The 13996-nt window shown below is 52.6% G+C and overlaps 1 protein-coding gene across 15 annotated transcripts in view; it reads right to left on the bottom strand.

Annotated features, from left to right (window-relative positions):
- Positions 1–459: 459 nt before the first annotated feature.
- Positions 460–13996, bottom strand: part of LOC116942524 (regulating synaptic membrane exocytosis protein 2-like) — a 55718-nt gene continuing 42181 nt past the window's right edge. For 12 of the 15 annotated variants that reach the window (XM_032954520.2, XM_032954522.2, XM_032954519.2 and 9 more), the window contains 9 exons: positions 11663–11772; positions 10775–10914; positions 8336–8508; positions 6707–6954; positions 6397–6538; positions 5910–6022; positions 4232–4333; positions 3439–3578; positions 460–2682 (listed from right to left, as the gene is read on the bottom strand). In XM_032954520.2, coding sequence (XP_032810411.2) covers positions 2464–2682; positions 3439–3578; positions 4232–4333; positions 5910–6022; positions 6397–6538; positions 6707–6954; positions 8336–8508; positions 10775–10914; positions 11663–11772 — 1387 coding nt within the window. In that variant the 3' untranslated portion in view covers positions 460–2463. Of the gene's footprint in view, positions 2683–3382; positions 3579–4231; positions 4334–5909; positions 6023–6396; positions 6539–6706; positions 6955–7847; positions 7865–8335; positions 8509–10774; positions 10915–11662; positions 11773–13996 lie in introns of those variants that run through there. The other 3 variants (XM_032954525.2, XM_032954521.2, XM_076067151.1) reach the window with 3 other exon arrangements.

A 13996-nucleotide genomic window follows, 5' to 3' on the forward strand; every position in this document is an offset into this window, starting at 1 on the left:
ATCATTAATGAGGGGGGTGGGTGCTCCTTGTGGAGTGACGTCACCCGCTCATGATTATTAATGAGGGGGGCTGGTCGACGTGGATTGACGTCACGCGCGGGACACAGAGACATTCTTGGCTCATGATAGTAGTAAATGGGGGGTGTCCATTTGGAAGACGTCACCTCTTCATGATTATTAATGAGGGGGGCTAGCCGACGGAGTGACGTCACGCGCAGGCTCATTATAGTAGTAAATACTTTTTTAAAAATAAAAGTGTATCCACCACCGCTCTCGCTGCATACAAATATGCCACTCCTCCAGTTCTCGGGACTCTGCAGCGCAACAGAGGCACGGCTGCTTCACGTTGACTTCTCTCCATAATTTGGCCAAACAGGCAATCAGACAGACAGGTAGACATAGAAGCAGACAGACACTCACACAACAAGCAGACATTGATGTAGGTAGACATCGCCCAAGTGTAGAAAAGAGAGTCGTCTTTATTCCAGCCATGGACACGGCGGGGTACATGGGGACATGGTAACGCCGTTTAAAATTAAGAGATAAAATTCACATTCTGATCAAACACTCCAATAAATATATACAAACACGTGGCTTCTTTGTTACTGTTCTGCTCTCAACACAAATATAAAAAATGTATGCACTCGAGAAGCGGGCGCCTCCGTCTTGATACGCGAGAGTGAGGCTATTGAGACAAGGGCCACCAGGCGCCACCACCCGCACGCCCCACCCCCCGTATTGCACCCACACCCAGAGAAGGCAATGATAACGTCTGCATAATCTGCGCCCCGTCACCACAGGACGCGTGTCGTCCTCGGCTGCCGAACCCCGGCCATTCGCATGTCATCTCTGCTCCACCTCACCAGCAGCGCCACCAACTAACATCGCCAGTACCACCAGTAGCAACCATCAACACTGCCTGCTATAGCCGGTACTCGCCCGCATCATCAGCAGCAGCCTCACCCAGCAGCTCAGCCACACCGTAACTTTTGCACCACGACAATCATCCATCCGGCCCGGCGCAGAGGGCGACCACGCGTCTGCCTGTACCGGCAGCGCCACGACCCAAGCCCCACGGAGTGGTGGTGGTGGTAGAGACGGTGACTGCAAACCCCCTAGCCACGAGTCCCAGCGCGTTTGGTTTCGTGGAGATGAGAGGGATGAGGTGCGCGCTCTCCCGCCTGCGCCTCATCCGTGGAATGCTACAGTCGGAACCACTCATCAGTGTTGCGGATCGAGTACCGTATGTACATGCAAGTATTCAAGCAAAAAATAGTTTCTCTTATACGGCATCTGTAGCGACTACGTGGAGTGAGCCCCGCGCCAGGGCAGCACGTGCACCGATGCCCCACACAGCGCGGCCGGCGTCACTCACAGACACGGTTGCATCAAAAGGACATGCAACGCTACGGTGATTAAAGCCCTTAAAATGTGGCTGTTTATAATCATGCTCCACAACATGGATGTATAACGACAGCAATCATAATAAATGCAATCGCAGTCATATAAAACTGGCACGGTTCACGTCGTGCTGCGACAGACAGCAGCTCAGCTGCCACAGAGCTCGGAGTGTCTTCAGGGCAGCCTGAGTGGGCAGCAACTTCAGCACCGCCCCCCCCCCATACCACCCCAAGTAGACAGCACTCTGAGGTCTCCCCCCCACCCAACCTACGGGGCCCTGTATCCAATCAAGACGGCTTCACTCGAAAGTGTAGTTGGTGCAACCGCACATTTACAACACTCAATGATTTGGTGAGACGGGCCACAATCTATCCAACTTAAAAGAAGCAGGAGGATTATGCCGGCACTCATTTCCCAGTACCAAACACGAACACCTACATCTCTTTTTCCACACCGCATATTAAGTCCGCACGCCGTCCAGCACGGACAAGATCGCACCCTGTGCCACGCGTGTACACATACCTCCATCTATGTGCCACTACAAGTATACGCATACTGGCCCCGCACAGATAGGAGAGGCAGTGCATTGCCCCGTCTATCGCCTCGTGGTGCACACACTGATGATACATCTCACATGGGTTACTTCCCTTGCTGGGACAGGGAGCCCTCGTGATATGAGCAGTCAGTGGGCAGTGAGGCCTGGCAGTGTGGATAAAGGAGAGGCTGGGGAGAGAATGCAGTGTGAGGACTTCTGGAGGGACAGTGGGTGAGGGAGTCTCGGAAATGTGACGTCAGGCAAACTGCAATGCCACTTGGATGATTGCTGCACATCAGGGGATGCGTATATGTATGTGTTTGCATGTGTGCACTCCCTGGTGTGTCCAGCGCCAGAGGCAGGACAATATCTTAGGGTTGCCCACCCCCTGTCCCCACCATGATGTCCTCCCACCTGCAACCCGTGTGTTGCTGTGGTTACGACAGATGGTGCGGTGGGCCCAGTGGGCCCAGCACCGCCTGGGGAGCCAGCACAGAGTTTCACGTTCCCTGACCCCGTACCCCTCGCTATGATCTTGCAAACGTGGGTGCGGTGGAGCTCTCCAGCGAGGATTGCGATGGACGCCGGGTGAGTGGCGCGAAGGTGGGATCCACCAGCGAGGAGGTGGGAAAGAGCTTGTACCAGCCGGTCACACTCCGACTGAGGTCAACGTCCTCGAGGAGGATCTGGGCCACCCCCATGAAGGACTTGTGGTCCATACGGCCATAGTCACCCCACACAATGACCTGGACACAAAAATAAAACCTTGAGTGACACTGATTTTAGATCTGATGAGAGGAAGTCGCCCACACTCGCACATGCAGAGGAGGTCAGGGAGACAGAGAGCCACGGCCATAATAATCACCCCCTGTGGATTTACTCCATGCCATGGCCTGTGGACTCACAATTGTACTCACGCATGCGCACACAAAAGACAAAGATCCCCTTTATAGCTTTTAACAGAGTGTTGGGGTAAGTGCTGTTAGTGAGCACCTATGAAAGCCCACACAGCACACGATGGGGTGGGTGACCAGCACCACACCTGGCCAAATTTGTTTCTACAGTGGTGATGTTTACACTCTGCACCAGATATTCACTGAGTCGACCTCGGGTAGGCCCAGAACCGGTTGAGATAATCGTCACTGGTATTGACCATAAATGCGCTAACTACTATGCTACCGCTTCCTACATACAAAGACACACGCATGCATCTAAACAGAGGCATGTTTACACACATATGCAGACGTGAATAAAATAATGTTCACATTTATATTGCACCCATGATGTAGTGAAGCATCTCAGAGGACAGCTGTTTTAAGCATAGGGAACCACCAGTGGCAACTTTTCCTTGTGCGGTACAAGGCCTGCAAGTGAGCATTATTATGCAAGCAGGGGGGATGATCGCCATGTGAACGCCTGTACACGGGAGCTCACACACCCACTCACACGCGCGCAGGGCTCCGTATGCGCTGTAGTGGTGAAGCTCGTGAATGGCCCTTCACCTGCAGGACCTTGTTCTGGGCACCCTCATCGAACAGTAGCTGCTGGCCATAGGAGGGATCCAGCGACTTGCTGGCGACCTTGGTTTTCTTTTTAGCGATGCACACTCCACCCTCCAGCAGGTACACCTTCACATAGGGGGCTACGCACGTACCACCACAAGCACACCAGAGCAGAGGTGAACTCCCAACGAGACAAAAATCCCCCGCATAGCCATGTAGGCAGTCAGGGCAAGTGCTCTCAATGAGCCGCCTATGAAGGCCAACACAGCACAAGAGGGGATAGTGTGGCAAGCACCCACCCGGCCGCCTTTGTCTCCCTAGTGGTGATATTTACACACCTTTCTCGGTACTTAATTAAGGCTGAGTCGGCCTGGTCAATATATTCGACGCTGATGTAGGCCGTAAATGCGAATCGAACTCAGGTTGCCGCATTCGTAGCAGAGTGCACTAACCACTACACAACTGCTACCCACAGACAAAAACATACAAAGACCCCCTATATAGCCTTAAGAGACTGTTCAGGCAAGCCAACAAAGCACACAAGCAGGTGGTTTGGCCAAGACCACGCCCAGCACCCTTGTCTTCCCAGTGCTGATGTTTACACAATGCACCAGGAACTCGTTTGAGACTGAGTCAACTTAGGGAAGGCCCAGGACCGGTTCAAATATCGCCACTGTTATTGATTATGAGCATGAATCAAACTCAGGCGTGTGCTCCCCACACACGAATGCACTCTCACACATATTCTCTGTGGATAATATGTGTGCAGACATGCACGAGTGGTTGTGAGCACCTGGAATGGACTTGCAACCCGGCTTGGGGATAAGTCCTCGCGCTTTCACCACCTCCACCTCCAGCTGCCCCCGTCGGCTGATCATCGTCAGCTGGATGTCGCCTGGCAAAACAACGGTGGCACCCATTTGTGACACACAGCGCCGACGCTCGTCCTTATCAGCACAACACCCCGACACTCTTGACCTTGTTTCACCAGCAGCACATTGCAGCTGCGCATGATCACAGATGAACAGGTGGGACCTCGGTGTCTTGAGATGACAATCCTCACCTCCACGTGGCCCGGACACAGCTACAAGTTCTACACACGTACTCTTCCAGCGCAGCAGCCACGGCAGAACTCGACCGCATTGGTCGCCGGCGTGGACCCTCTACAACAGTATGCGGGGTTTCTCCCTGGAGCGCAGCGGTAGAAGTGGCCTGATATATGGTGCTATACGGGCACTTCTCAGTACACCGAGTGTGAATACCATTTGTTAGGAGGGTTTCCATACCCCCACCGAGACGTTCCGCTTATGAGAACCGGCATTGAACACGGGCTGCAAGACGAACAGGTTTCATGCGAGGGCTTCTACACTGACATTTTGACCACTGCTTTAACCAATATGCAAATAACGTGGAACCCATTACTACTGTAGTGTTGTACTCACATGGACACTCTTAACTTTTCACCTGTGTCACTTTATTTACCTTGCATCCAGTGTGGATGCTCCTCACTTACACGAACACCCTTGTTCCGAACTCCCCGACTTCCCCCTACTCACCTCCGCGCACCTCGTGCACGGTAACCACTCTGTCTCCCCCGCTCTCTCTCTCACTCTATACTCCGCTGTCCTGTCCTGCTTCCCTCACACCTCCGCCCTCATCCCTGCCCCCAGCAGGGGATCAGTCAACACTGCTGGGGAGGACGAGGTGAGGAGGGCGAGGTCTCTGGCGTCTTCTCCCCGACTCTTGTGTTCTTCATCCCTTGAGCACCAACCCCGTGTTGCTCCGCACACTCCCTTATATATCCCTCCTCATTTCGAGTCCTCACTTACCCCCCATTAAGCTACCGCCTCCACGGCGTCTCCTGCACGGGCTATCCCCAAATTATCCCTCCATCTCCCGCCTCTCTGGTGCCTACCCCGTGCCCCAACGCTCACACCTGCTTGTCTCCATTTGCACCCGCTCAATCTATGCTTCGGCCCCTAATTGCTGCCACGCCATTCCAGTGTCACCTCACATCACCCTTTGCTAACCCCACGCGTTACGTCACTACACTATTATTATGATGATGCTAGTTTATCCAGGAAAGCCTCACCGAGTCACACAACTCTTTAATAGGAGGGCCCTACCAAGGGTTTTTTTGGAGAAGGGGGCGATCTTACTGTGTGCGATGCCTATTGAGTAATTTGCAGGTACTTTTTTTCTGAATGATGACGTTTGAATGTGTGTTTAGCTATGGGAGGAAACAGGAAAAGCTGGAGAAAACCCATGCAGAACAGGGGGAAAACATACAAACTCCACACAGACAGATGCCTGAGTAGGGAATCGAACCAAGGGAATTCTTGTTGTGAGGCACAAAAGTTACCACTGCACCACCACCCTCGTGCCTGGTAAACTATGACGTGAATTATTGGGGTGAAATGGGAACTGTGGGTCGAAAGCGCCCCCCTCCCCACCCCCAGTGTGCATGGTACCCAGGGGTGTGGTGGCCAGGGTCTGCCGCCCGACCAGCTGCCCTGGCCCCAACCCATCCAGGAAGTCGCTGAACTGGCTGTCGTGGTCAAGTCGCACGCCAGGGAATATCAGGCTGCACACACAGACACAAAGACAAAGTTCCCCCATATAGCTTTTAACAGACTTTTGGGGTAAGTGCTGTTAGTGAGTAGCACCTATGAAGGCCGACATGGCACACGAGGGGGTAGGTGGCCAGCACCATGCCTGGCTGCCTTTGTTCCCATAATAACGATGTTTAACACATCAGTGCACAAACAACCTGGTGAGCAGATGGGTGAGCATGCTGGTGAGCGGACGGGTGAGCACGCTGGTGAGTGGACGGGTGAACATGGTACTGAGTAGACGAGTGAGCATGCTGGTGAGCAGACGGGTAACCATGCTGTCGAGTGGACGGGTGAGCATGCTGGTAAGTGGACAGGTGAACACGCTGATGAGCTCCGTCCTTACTTTCCCTCCGAACTGTAGGAGTTCATGCTGTCATCATTTGACCCTCGGCTCGCCTGCCGCGTCATCCAGTTCCGCATCTCGATGGCCATTCCTGTCTCCGTGCTGCGTCGCACGGCGCTGCGCAGCTTCTTCCCACTCGCGTCTGTCACACAAACACGCACACATACACACCCACCATTCCCATCAAACGCACCATTCCCGCCACACCCACCATGCCCGCCACGGCCATCATTCTCACCACACCCACCATGCCCGCCACACCCACCATGTGCTCCACACCCACCATGCCCACCGTGCCCACCATGCCCACCGGTCTGAGACAGTTGTGATGTGCTGCGGCTGCGCCGTGACAGCCCCACGATGGCCACCATCTTGGCGCCGAAGGAGGAGCGCCGCGTCTTGGGGGCTGTGTCCGCGGCTGTGCCAAGGCCCGTGTCAGATTGGCTGCCATCGGCGCGCTCCGCCCGGTACATCTCGCCGCTCACACTCGAACTCTTGGGCATGCGGCGCCCGCCCGACGCTCCAACCTGCCGACTTTGCATTTTAGACATAAACATGCTGTGACCGGCATGGGGCACGGCGGGTGGGGCAGGGGATGGGGGGAGGATGGTGAGGGGTGGGTGAGGTGAGGAACACAGGGGAAGAGCAGGGAGGAGAAGAGTAAAGCAGAGCGAAGAGGCAGGACACCCGCAGCACCACATCGCACACACTCCCACGCAGCCTGCAACTACCTTCGCTCGAAATACACAAGAGATAGGCATAGGGATTACACAGGGCATGGGGGCTACACTGAGCATAGCGACTACACATGGCATAGAGACTATACAGGGCACATCAGTAAAACAGGGCTGGAAGCATTTGGCACTACGTGGTGGAGCGCTCGTATCGCTTGTAGGGCCTGTGACCGCTCATCTCGTGAGAACACCCTGGCCAGGGGTCGCACAGGGAAGTGTTTGTCTGAGATGATGCAAGTTGCACCGCAGGCGTCTGAGACACTTTGGAGACAGCAGTCAGGAGAGAGTCTATCTCAACGATCTCCTCTATGAGGCCACCCCCATTTCCGTCACCATCGCTGAGTTTGAAAACAATGACTGATTAATTATCGGTTACCTGAGCCGAGCCGCTGCACGCTCATTCCACAATGATAACTCGAGAAACTCACCAGCGCAGGGAGGACCAGGAAAAGTCAGGGTGAGCGAAAAGAGAATAAATCAACACAAGCTCAGCGTGAACACAAAAGGTGGTAAAAGCATGGACGCTGAGGCGTGGGATGGGAAAAACGCACGCGCAGATGGGGTCGCGTGCATGACACGGGACTGGGCTACTAGGGTCTGTGTGGAGCAGTAGACAAGACCTGTGCCCACAGCGCGAGGTAGCCACCAGCAAGACAGGTGGATACTACAGGTAAAAGCTGGGGGTAGTAGGTGATAGCTAGGCAAGGTGGTAGTTACCTGTCCTCCGCCTCTGGACCAGACTGTGTGCCCCCTTCATCCCCCTCGCCATCCCCATCCTCCTCCTCCTCCTCCCCCTCGCCCTCCCCATCGCCCTCCCCCTCAGCCTCCCCGTCTCCCCATGTGCACGTCCCCACCATGCCCTCCCTCCCTTCTGTTTCACCGCCACTCTGAGTGCCTCTAGCGCGACGCGTTCAGCGAGACACAGACACCAGCATACACGCACACACGCATGCACACACACGCACACAAGCGCATGCAGATGACCAGCGCAATGTGCAAAAAAAACACAGCCACCGAGAAAAACATGCCAAATGCACACAGCAGCCATGAACTAAATCACAGGAACTTTTAGTAAACAAAAAGCAAATAATTATCCAAGCACTCAGCAGGCATGATTGCAAATCCGGACGAGTGAAAGACAGAGAAGACTGCCTGCAGAGGTGGGGTTACTCCACGGAGAGGCCCCGCCACGGCCCTATGGGTACCTGATGTTGCGGGTGCCCCGCGGGCGCTCCGATTGCACCGACAGGTAGGTGGTGGTGCTGACGCGGGACAGGCTCGACGTCTGCGATGCGGCCGACACGTCGCTCACGTCGCTGTCCGAAGACTTGCGTGATGTGATGTCAGAACCAAGCCTCTTGTCTCTCGGGCCGTGGTGCTGTAAAGACAAGGACACAGATCCCGCCCGCATAGCCCTTAACTGGCTGTTGGGCCAAGGGCTGTTAGCGGCACCTACGAAGTCCGGCACAGCACACGAGGGGGTGGTGTGCTCAGAATCACGTTCTCAATGTTGATGTTTTACGCACCGCACCAGATACTCGTTTAAAGCTGATTCGACCTAGAGGAGGTCCAGGACCAGTTCAGTTTATTATAATTAGTTTATTATGGGTTAGATCATGGAGGTATAATGTCAATGTTGAACTATAACCCTCCACCACACCAGATAGAGCCAATCAAATTAAGTTGTCACGTCGTGGGCAGCAAATGCTTCAATTGGTTTAGTTTATCAGCAGACATAGGAGGAGGAACGTTGAAAAGTGAGCAAATTGCTGTCAATTTTTATTCGCCGTTTTGCTGGAGATCACTCCCAGCATCGCCAGGTATGAGGAATTAGCGACACAGGTAATTTCCTTCAGTTCAGTTCATTTATTAGGTATAGCCCTGTGAGCCATACGGCTGTAGTGTTTCTAAAGACGAATAAACTTCTTAGAAGGCACACTCTGTTTATTGTAATTCCTTCCTTATACAGTCCTTAACACACAGAGGGGTATCTGGTCCCCTCACCCGATACCCTAAGGAGGTACAGCCTCCGGACTCAGCGTAACCTACACACAGGTCTCCTTGATACCTAAGGAGGTACAGCCTCCTAGCTTGGTGGGACTTGCACGTCTACCGCTACCCTATCCCAGAGTCCTCCGGCTGGGACCTAGGGGAGGCTATCTGACCCACCGCTGGCCGGGTGGGTCCTGACCACTGGATACGCCGAGCCTTAGCCCTCAGAAGGGCTGGAAGGCTGGTCCAGGGTCCTAGCTAGTCTTCAGCCCGGGCTTCGGTCTTCGTGTAGGGAGAGAACTCCCCGAGCTCTGCGTGGTCACCCTTCTTATATTCGTTTGTGGCCAGGTACAACCAATCCCACATTCCCACGTGGAACCGTCTTATTGGTTCTCCCCAAACCGTGGCTATGATCCACTTCACCTCGTCTGACCCCAACCGTTATGTACCCAGAGGTAATGCTGCACTGCCCCCTTGATACCTGGTGGCAATGCAGGTTACCGAACAGTGCGTAGTTAACACCTCTACACGGCTATTGAATCGGGTGCAATCGCAACAAACAAAAACATGAACAAGAAACATCTTAAAGTGACTACGCGCAACAGAAAAATCCAGGAAAAAACAGCAAAGTCTTCCAGAAAAAGCACCATATATCAATGCTGTGTGCAAAAATCCCAGTCGGATGCAAGTCAAACAATAACAACCATAAGACAATTTAGATAAAAGTTATCAGTCTAACTCTATACTACAACAAACAAATATGGCTAAACCAAAACGTTTTCGAAATCACCAAAATAAAACTATTAAAACAATGTAATAGTGATCATAGGAACTATGATTCAAATTTAACAATAAACTATATTCCGTACATAACATGTACGACCAAACTTTGTAGCCATAGCTGGCAGCATGAGTCACTCCATAACAGCAGGAAGATCAGTAGGAGGATCAACATTTTTCAAAGTGCTAATCCCCATAAGGCTGATTTATCCAACCCTATTAACCAATCAACACTTACCTCGAATCACAATAACGTTATAACTCCAACTTCACTACTAACACAATATACCTGAATATATAATTAAGGACAGCCGAGTTATATAAAATGCTAAGTATATTGACCGCATTACACTCATCTACCCTGCAAACTACAACCAATCAACCAGCAGTCAAGTCGCGTTGTCGGGCGGGATCGCATGCACGGCTGTCCTCGTGATAGCAAGGACCCTCCACTGAAGGACCCAGGATCAAGAAGCTCCCGTGAAGACCCGATGGATGACGTTGGATGTAATCTCCAGCAAAACGTCATGCAAAGTTGTCAAACATTTTCCTTGTTTTGGAACATTCCTCCTAAATCAATTGGTACATTTACCCAGGTAAGAATTTGATTTGATTGACTATCGGAGAGTGGAATGTTATTGTAAAATATGACATTATTCCCTAACGATCTGAACCAAAATAAACATTATGAATCATAATATCGGTCGTGAAAGCCAATGTGTAACATCCAGTTCAGACATTCGTCACCAAAGTTTGCTGTGAGCGGGAATTAAACACAGGCCGCCAAATTAATAATGTGGTGAGTGTGAGAGTAAATGTGATGGGAAAGGTGAGTGAGTATGAGCAACTGATTGAGTGTGAGAGTCACTCACCCTGTAGTGAGGGTCCCCTGCAGGGCCCCCATCAGTAAAGGATCCTGAGTGCCCCGGGGCCCCGGCCTGCAGGAACTTGCCTCCAATTTTCATTTTCATCGGCCGACCACGCTCCTCCGCCTCGACCATGGCAACCAGGCCTGAGAGACCAAGCCAGTACACACCACACCGGTACACACCACACCAGTGCATACCACACCAGTACACACCACACCGGTACACACCACACCAGTGCATACCACCCTAGTTCACACCATACCGCTCCACACCACACCAGTGTACTCCACATCGCTACACACCACACCAGTGCATACCACACCAGTGTACTCCACATCGCTAAACACCACACCAGTGTATACCACACCAGTGTACTCCACATCGCTACAAACCACACCGCATTAAAGGAAACACTACATGACAGGAGGAGCGACTATCCGAGCGATCGGAAGGACTACCCTGGGTGTGAGGGAAACTAGCTCGAGGCCACGCTATTCTAGCTACAATCCCTTGCTGTACCTTTCTCCTCCTTCCCCTCTTCCCCCTCCTCATGCCCCTCCTCATGCTCTTCCTCCTCTATTGAGCAGGAGTAAGAGTTGTGACATTGAGCGAACAGTCAGAGTGTGTGGTTATTGGTGTGTGGTTAGTTGGTTGTGGTGTGTAGTTAGTGGTGTGTGGTGCGGGATGGTTAGTGGTGTACGATGTTGTGTGTGGTATGTGGTGTTCGGTGTGTGGTTACTGGTGTGTAGTGCGTGCCGTGTAGTGTGCTGAGTGGTGTGTTGTGTAGGACACAGTGTGGTGGTTAGGGTTTTATGTGGTGAGTGGAGTGTGGTGTTGTGAGTTTTGTGAGGTGTGGTGAGCATAGTGAACGGCATGTTTTCTGTTACTCACCGCGACCATCTGTTGTTTTTGGGGGCAGTTGGGGCAGCTGCCTGACCCTGCGGCCTAGCGTAGGAGTGCTTCCCGGAGCAGCTGCCATTGGGCTGCTCTGGTGGTTCATCCTGTAGCGAGACAGGTCCCGGGGATGCACGGGAACACAAGCGACACAAAGGGACACGTAGGGTCATACAAAAACACAAGAAACAACGCAGAGACACGCAGAAACAAGCGGAGTCACACAGCAAGACAGTCAGTGTGGGACATGTGGGAATATGGTAATGGCAGAGACAGAGGCTACATCTTGATCCCTGGGAAAGGAATCGAACCAACTTGTCACCCCACAGCAATCATACTTCACTCATAAGGTACAGGGGACATCGAGCATGGTGTGTGGTCTCTACAGGACGAGAAGTGCTGTTTCTACAGGACTAGGCGTTCCGTCTTCAGTGGACCTGCACAGCACGTAGACTCATAGGAGCCGGTGACTACCGGGAGAGCCAGCTAAACGACCAAACTCTGTTACTACTGAGACAACTCTATGCCAGGGATTCATTACAGCCAGGTCTATTGGAGTCAGCATGCCTGGTACAACACATCCACCATAGCTCTAGCTACGCGCTTGGCCATGACAATCCCTAGTTACGTGCCATCTCTACCACTCGAGCAGCAACCCAGGAATTATTCTTAAATAAATTAATCCCTGGCAGCATGTGATGATAATCCTCGGCAATACCTTCCACTTGTGCGGCGCAGAGGCTGGAGCCGGCGCTGAGAGAGAGGATTTCGCACGTCAGCCGGCAGATGCCAACACTTGCGGGATTGGTCGCAAGTGTTGCCCAGGATGTGCTTACCTGGGAGCCACCCGGTCAGGGGTTTCATATCAAGCACGGGCCGGTGCGACTCCACCCTAGCGAGGAGGCCAAGAAGCCCAGGGAGGGGACTGTGTGACGGCTGACGAGGTGATCAACGTGATGGCTCTAAGAACAGCATGGTCACTGTCACCTCACCCGTGGCCCAAACCGACTCCTGCCGCAGTCAGGTGATGCCAGGTCAGACTACTGCCTAGCCAATGACCCGCAGCCCGCCTGATGGGAGACCCCCAATGCCCAGGTGCTGTGCTGCTCCTGGGTGGTCGGCGCGGAGGTCACACTCAGCAAGAAGGGCCTTGTGATTCATTCCTGACTCAATCGCCGTCTTTCTATGTGGAGTTTGGATGTTCTTAGCCTATTCTGCATGGCTTTCCTTTCGGTTTTCTCTCATAGATAAAAACATACAATGTAATTTGCCTTGGCCAAACATCCTTGTGTAACAGGACCCTCCTAAAAAGGTATTTTAACTCTGTGGATTTCCTAGGTAATTATTATATGAGATTGATATGATTATTTGAGTGGAGGGAACCTTAGCTCATCTATCACGACACCACTGGTCACTCACAATTAAGGTTCTTTGGGCATGAGAACACAGCTCTGGGTGGAATACTGACTACGCCATCCCTATGGACAGCACAATGTGCTTTGCAGCATTCCACCACAGCACATGAAGACTCGCGCACATACACACGCACTAGTACACACTGATGCACACTCATACAACCGCTATTCGCCACTAAGTGGTGGTGATGTCACCACGGCACATGTGCCAGGCATGTGCACTTTAAGGCTACGTGAAGTGTCGAACGCCCACTGGTAGGTCACGGGACAGACCCAGGTGGCATGGGTTGACTGATTGAGATGACTGTCACTCATACACACACTCTCTAACACAAAGCTACGATCAACAACAACAACCGCCATTCGCCACTAAATGGCGGTGACGTCACCACGACGCTTGTGCCAGGCCATGTGCACCTTGAGGCCATGTGAAGTGTCGAACGCCCACTGGCAGGTCACGGGGCAGACCCAGATACCACGGGTCGACTGACTGAGATGACTGAGATGACTGGCTGATGCACCACCTGTGCCCCCTACTGTGCCAACAGTAGGGGGCACAGACACACTTGCACTCATATAAACACTCACACGTAAAAAGATCCACCGTATAGCCTCAACAGACTGTTGGGGCAAGTAGTGTTAGTGAACACCTAAGAAGGCCAGCACATGTTACTGATTTAACGCCGAGTCGACCTAGGGGAGGCCTAGGACCAGTTCAGATAATCGTCACTGATGTTGGCCGTGAGCGGGAATTTCGAGTCGTCAGGTTCATAGCGCAGCGTGCTAACCACTACACTACCGTTCCCCCTTACACACACAGTAGCACACGTACAGACATAATCATACACATTGACACACTCATTCACACATCGTACTCATACATTTGTAGGCACACGGTCACATACTCAAACCTGCA

This window comes from Petromyzon marinus, chromosome 15 (genome assembly GCF_048934315.1).
Source record: "Petromyzon marinus isolate PM22_M1 ecotype Great Lakes invasive population chromosome 15, UKy_Petmar_22M1.pri1.0, whole genome shotgun sequence".
NCBI classification, from domain to species: Eukaryota; Metazoa; Chordata; class Hyperoartia; order Petromyzontiformes; family Petromyzontidae; genus Petromyzon; species Petromyzon marinus.